This window comes from Mastomys coucha, chromosome X (genome assembly GCF_008632895.1).
Source record: "Mastomys coucha isolate ucsf_1 chromosome X, UCSF_Mcou_1, whole genome shotgun sequence".
In the NCBI taxonomy this organism is placed as follows: Eukaryota; Metazoa; Chordata; class Mammalia; order Rodentia; family Muridae; genus Mastomys; species Mastomys coucha.
Window position 1 is genome coordinate 159,444,562 of NC_045030.1, and position 6,684 is coordinate 159,451,245.

The 6,684-nt window shown below is 42.9% G+C and overlaps 1 protein-coding gene across 1 annotated transcript in view; it reads left to right on the forward strand.

The window, feature by feature from the left end:
* Gemin8 (gem nuclear organelle associated protein 8) overlaps nt 1–6,678 on the forward strand; it is a 29,051-nt gene extending 22,373 nt beyond the window's left edge. Inside the window, exon 6 of the mRNA XM_031384693.1 lies at nt 6,345–6,678. Coding sequence (XP_031240553.1) covers nt 6,345–6,601 — 257 coding nt within the window. The 3' untranslated portion in view covers nt 6,602–6,678. The remainder of the gene's footprint in view (nt 1–6,344) is intronic.
* Nucleotides 6,679–6,684: the final 6 nt, after the last annotated feature.

Sequence of the window (6,684 nt, forward strand, 5' to 3'; positions counted from 1 at the left end):
GGAAACACTTATGATTTCCATTATGTCATCATTTCCTCTTAACATACTTCTTCAAAATGTGATAACAGTGCTTTTTAGAAAATAGACAGTTGTAACATTTTAAAGGTTAGCTGTGGTTTCAATTATTAGGAAAAATGTTTAACATTTAGAAGGATACATTTTAGTCATAAATAGCCATCAATTGTAACTGCATGATACTTAGAAGGAACATGAATGAACGTTAACATCCCCTATAGGAAAGAAAGCCCTCCATCACAAACACTGCCCCTGCAGTCTCTGCATTAGGCCAGAAAGGCCTTTATTAGATGTGATTCAAGGGTAGATGTTGGCTTGAAACAAGGACGTGTTCTCAGAGAGTATGATATTCTTAAATGAAACTAAAATAGAATCCTGTTTAAATGCTGTATGGAAGAGTATCTGTGGTATATAGCCCACAGTTACTGATACGAACAAGGAGTAGAGCCATTATCCAAAGCAGTGGAAGGAGGATTGTTGCCAAGTAGCTGTGGAGAAATGGAATGCTTTGGACTTGGAGGAGTACGATCTATTTGGAACTAGAGAAAAGGTAAGTTCACTTGGTGCTTAGACTACTGTGTTATTTTTACTGAAGAGTCCATTTGTGTTTGTACATCTCATGGGAAACATGGACTCCATTATGTTTTGTGTACCCCATTCAGAGGGTTTCCATTCTTGTGTCCATAGTGACTGACTCTTTAAGTCACTCACTGAAAACCTCTAGTCTGTCCTCTAGAAAACCTAGAGCATATAACAAGGCTTACAGTCCAGTGTTTCCTGCGCTATTTTGGTTTAAAGAATATGGTTAAAGTATGAAAGCACACAGATTGTGACCATTCCAAGAATGCCTCTAGTATGGATGTTCAGAAGAACAAAAGAACACCCATTAAGATAATGGATGTTGAAGGTCACAGAATAGTAGGAAGGAGTGGGTAAATGTACTTTCCTTGTCTAAGCTAAAACAATGATTGTCCACTCACTTCGGGGTTACATTGGATATGGAATGGGGCATACAGAGTGAGGAGACTGTTCGGCCAGCACCTGTGCTTTGAGTCTGTTGCTGATGAGGCAGAAAGGCATTCTTGATTTACTCAAGTTTGTTCTGTCCCCTGGTTATGCTGTCGCCATTAACTTTGGCAACATAGCAGAAAATCTCATCAGAAAGCCCTGCTCATCCTAGAAAAATGAGGGGCAGTACCATTCTTCAACACACATTATTGTAGTGCTTTGTCTCTCAAATTGTGCTGCCTTTGAGCTAATTATGTGTAAAATATTTAATGAGTAATTTCCTGCTGTGTAAAATTTCCCTAAAGTCCAAGTTGCTTCCTGTGATTATTTTTTCCCATTATGGATTATAATTCTACGTTAGTATTAACTTTTCTAAAATCATGTGTAATTATGGGGGGGGTATCAAGGAGTATGACTGTTAATACAATGCATATATAGGCCAAAGGCTTTGGATCCCCTGGAACCTGGAATTAAAGGCAGTTGTTAAGTCCCCTGCCCTGGGTACTGGGAAACCAATCTTGGATCTTCTGTGAGAGCAGCCTGAACTCTTAACCACTGAGCCATCTCTCAGTTCTCCTAGTAGCTTCTTATAGATGCACAGACTGAGGCAAAAGCATGTCAAAACCATGTGCCCTAAATTTAGATGGAGTTCAGTAAAGTTTTCCCTTTAAAATGTATTACTGGTTAGAAGTGGCGCTTGCTTGCTTAATTCCACATGCATATTTACCCTTGTAATGTTTTGTAGGGTTGCTGTAGCAAATTACAGCAAATTTCATGGCCAAAGAGCAGGGGTTTATTTTTCCACATCCAAAATCAAGGTGTCCACAGGGCTGCCTTCCTACAAAGGCTCTAAAGCAGTGGTTGTCAACCTTCCTTTTGCTGTGACCCCTTAATACAGTTCCTTATGCTGTGGTGATCCCCAACCATTACATTACTTTTGCTGCTACTTCACAACTGTAATGTTGCTATTGTTATGTGTCATAGTTAAGTATCTGTGTTTTCATGGTGGTCTTAGGTGACACCTGTGAAAGGATTGTAAAACCCCCAAAGGGATCGTGACCCACAGAGAACCACTGCTAAAGCCTTGCTTCCTGCAGCATTTGGTGTTTCCTAGCATCCCTTCACTTGTATCGCCACCTCTGTCCATACATGGCTTTCCCTGTGTGTTTGTGTCCTTTTCTGTCTCATATAAGGCTACTCTCATTAGATTTATGGTCTGCCCTAATCTAGTACAATCTCATCATTATCTTTTCTCTGCAAAATCCCTCTTTCCAAGTAAGCTATCATTTCCATGCTCTAGTGATGAGAACATGCTAGTCAGCCTCTTCTGCCCCACTTTGAAGCTGGAATGGAACCTAAGTGTTGTGAGTAAATTCCCTTTTGTTATTCACACTTTCGATGGCTGTGATAAAATACCTGTCAACTAGGAAAGACTTACTTTGGCTCAAGAGTTTCAGATATTACAGTTCAAGATCAATTGGATGGAGTCATGGCTTTGGGCCTGAAAAAAATTAAAACATCAGGTAACCGTAGCTTCTGGAGGAAACAGAGAAAGGATGCCTGTGCTGATGGGCCTCTTCCTACTAAGTCTTTTATTCACTCTGGGCCCCAACCTTTTGAATGGTGCCACCCGCATTCCTGACAGATCTCCCTTCCTTGGTTGATCATGTAGAAATACACTCCTAGACACTTGCAGAGGTGTGCTTTACCATCTCCTAGGTGTACCTCAATGCAGTCATCCTGTCAGTCAAGACTCACTATCACAACCGCAGAAGAAAAGGTGCTCAGTAACACTGAGTGCTACCTGCTGTTTTCAGTTTTAGAATGAGCCAGGCTGTTACCCATGCAAGGCAACCAAACTGTTGTGTCTCCATTGTAATGCTGATATTACTCAACTTCAGCTGGGCCATTCACTATCCAGTTGGCTAAGCCCTTTACCTTGACAGAGAAAATGTGCTAAGGGTTAAGGATTCTGTCTTTACTTGGGTAGGAGGAATTTAAGAACAAATAACAAACAAACTGAGTAGAGGCCTTCAAGGCCAGGAATTGTATCATGCAATTCTTGGTTCTCTCAGTCAGTATATTCTAAAGTATTTGCAGACACTAACTGATCATTAGTACATAGCAGGTTGATCAGAGAACATTTGATTTTGACCTAAATGGTTGAGTCTGGGCTGTAAGTCAGTTAATAAATGCTTGCCTATCCTGAGAAGAGTCTGCAGTTCCATCTTCAGCACTGTAGAACCCAGGCCTGGTAGCACTCTACTATAATCCCATACCTCAGAGGTGTAGACCATAAATTAAGGAATTCAAAGTCACCTTGTCTTCATAGCCAGCCTAGGCTAAGTGTAGGACCCAGTGCCTGTTAAAGACTGTGTCTCACTGGCCAGTGGTGGCACACGCCTTTAATCCCAGCACTAGGGAAGCAGAGGCGGTGGATTTCTGAGTTCAAGGCCAGCCTGGTCTACAGACTGAGTTCCAGGGCTATACAGAGAAACCCTGTCTCAAAAAACAAAAACAAACAAAAGACTGTGTGTCTCACCAAGAAATTTAAGCTTACTTTAAAGTTCTGCCAGAAGAAGCAGAGGTGAGCAATTCTAGGACAGAGGTGAAGGGATGATAGAAAAGTGAGCCCAGGGAAAGAAAGATGCTCCCAGTCTGGGATTCTACCCTAACTTCCCATCAGAAACACAGGGATCTCTAGAAATAAGAAACAGAGAACTGGCAAGTGCTTTTTCTGACCCAGTTTTGATTTTTGTTCTCCCTATAGAAGTTAGGTCAGAGGTGAAATGGCCATTTCCCCTGCCACATTTACCAACACATTCCTCTACTGGAGCTCAGGATGGCTATAGACTGTACACACCTCTGAGGACTGAACAGCAGAAATGGTGATGTTTTCAACTTAACCAAAAGGCCAAAGTTCTGAAGAAAATTCCTGGTGACCTGCAATTCATTTGTGATTGGGCCAGTTTTGTGCATCTCCTAGTAAAGGCCTTTTCTGCTTTTTCTCCATCATTTGCTTTATCTTCCTATTATTTCCACATGTGAAAGTGAAGGGCAGATCTTCTAAGCCAGCAGTGGCTGCATATGTGTGGCCATAGCCATTTTTATTTGTCTGTCTGCTTATGTGTATGTGTGCAAGTGAATGCCAAATGTTTGGGGGTATTCTCAGAGGCTAGAGGGAATCAGAGCCATTGGAACTGGGGTTACATGTGATGGTGAACTACCCAACATGAGTGCTGGGAATGAAATCAGGGTCCTGTGCAACAGCAGAGTACACTTCACAGGATTTCCCTATGTAGTTCTGGTTGTCTTGGACTCATGATGTAGACCAGCCTGGTTTTGAACTCACAGCTATCCATCTGCTTCTGCCTCCTGAATGCTAACATTGAGGACATGTGCAATCAAACCTAGCTGTATCTATCTTTAATAATGGTTCCAAGTTTGTAAAATACCTCCAAGGTATTAGTCATTAAAACAAACAAACAAAAAAAAAACGGGATTTATAAGGATGACTTCGAATAGCTATATAAATGTCATCCTTCACACTTGATTAGCTCACTGCTCTCTTCTCTTCCAGATACTATCAGAGAGTGGCCCAACAAAGAAAGAATGATTAATCCCATTGTTTTATGCCATCTTGCCTCCTTATCTCAAGGCATTCCTCTGAGTAACAATAGTGGCTACAGACTGTGTGCTTGCAGCTATCAATTTCCCTCTTGACAGAGTTGCTTACAAAATCGGTGTGAGCCCACTTCCTTCTACCTTCTGCAGCTTTGCTTTGTTGACATTCTTGTGTTGCTGTTTACATAGGAATAAGAATTATAATATTGGGACTTTCTGTGGTATAAACAAAAGGAGAGAAGGGAGAAAGAAATTGAACCAATGCTTACTTTACAAGGATTTACTGAATTAGTAGACTTGGCAGGTTTCACCTGTACTAAGGCTGGGACCTGACAAGTGAAGCCCACACCAAGAAAAGCAGCTTTGTTATGTAACAGGAAGAATGTGAGTCAGATCCAGTGGGGCCATGCTTCATGCACACCACGTTTGTGCTAGTAAGTGTGAGGACCAGAGTTTGGGCTCCCAACATCCTCAGAAATACCAGATGTGCATGGCAGTCAGCCTTCAGTCCCAGCATTTGAGAAATGGAGACAAGGTCCCACGAGCAAGGTAGCTAACCAGACTAGCTGCATTTTGAGCTCTGGATTCAAATGACAGAGCCTGCCTAGGTATTTAAAATGAATAGTAATTGAGGAAGACTCCTGACATCAACCTCTGGCCTTCATGTTCACATGTGTACACACATACAGGCACACCAGACATGAGTGCAGAAGGCAAAGAAAGAAGCTGGGGCTGATGAGCTGGCTCAGTGGAGAAATACACTTGCTGCCCAGCCTGATAACCAGTGTTTAATTCCCCAGGACTCACATAGTAGAAGAACGTTGTTCTCTGACTCCCACACACAAATGCCATAGCTCTGTATATACATCCCCAAACGTAAAAATTTTTTTTTGGAGCATGACTTTATTTATTTACTTATCTTTTATTAGATATTTTCTTTATTTACATTTCAAATGATATCTCCTTTCCTGGTTTCCCCTCCAGAAAAAAAAAAAAAAACCTGTTCCCTCCCCCTCCCCCTGCTCACCACCTACCCTCTCCCGCTTCCTGGCCCTGGCATTCCCCTACACTGGGACATAGAACCTTCACAGGGCCAAGGGCCTCTCCTACCATTGATGACCAACTTGGCCATCCTCTGCTATACATATGCTGCCGGAGCCATGAGTCCCACCATGTGTACTCCTTGGTTGGTGGTTTAGTCCCTGAGAGCTCTGAGGGTACTAGTTAGTTCATATTGTTGTTCCCAAATGTAATTTTTAAAGATGTGCTTCTTGTAGCACTGAACTTTGAAGGAAACTTTTCCCTCCTATGGGAGAAACAGTACCTGAAAGCAAACAAGGACTGCTTGCCATTCATGGCCAGTCAGATGACAAGAGAAAGAAAGCCAAGTGCTTTCATTTTTCTGCTGTATCTTCAAGCTCTGCTGTAGAGGATTGGTGGATTGGGATAATGGGTTTCTTGAAGGCATTTTGCAGATTCCGTCAATGGCTAGTGGCCCCTAAGAAGTAAGCAGGAGCTTCATGCCTGGGAATCTGCAGATCACCTCAGCTGCCCCAACGGGGTCCAAGTTTACTATTGGAAAGAACAGAAGGAGCTTAGGGATTACAGGTAGCATGTGAGGTGTGGAGCAGGAGTGTTAGCATCCACTCTTCCTGCATGTGTATATATTTGATGGTCTTAGTCATATCCATTCCCAGGGCGACAGCAGCAGCTGGATGCGGAGCGCCTGAATGACTATGTGAATGCGGACCATGGCCTATACTTCAACCACCATAGGTCAGTGGAGCCCCCATCTGAGAAGCCCTGGGAGCGGCGCCAAGCAGAGATGAAGCTCTTATATGGCAACGGTGCTCCCAAGATCCTGGCCATGGAGGCTGCTGTACAGCTGAGCTTTGACAAGCACTGTGATAGAAAGCAGCCGAAGTACTGGCCTGTCATTCCACTGAAGTTCTGAGTCCTGGGCACCAGGACCCTAGGCAATGCTTCGCAGTTCCTAGCCTCTCCCTCTTCATCTCTCCTGGACTGTTTCAGAGAAAG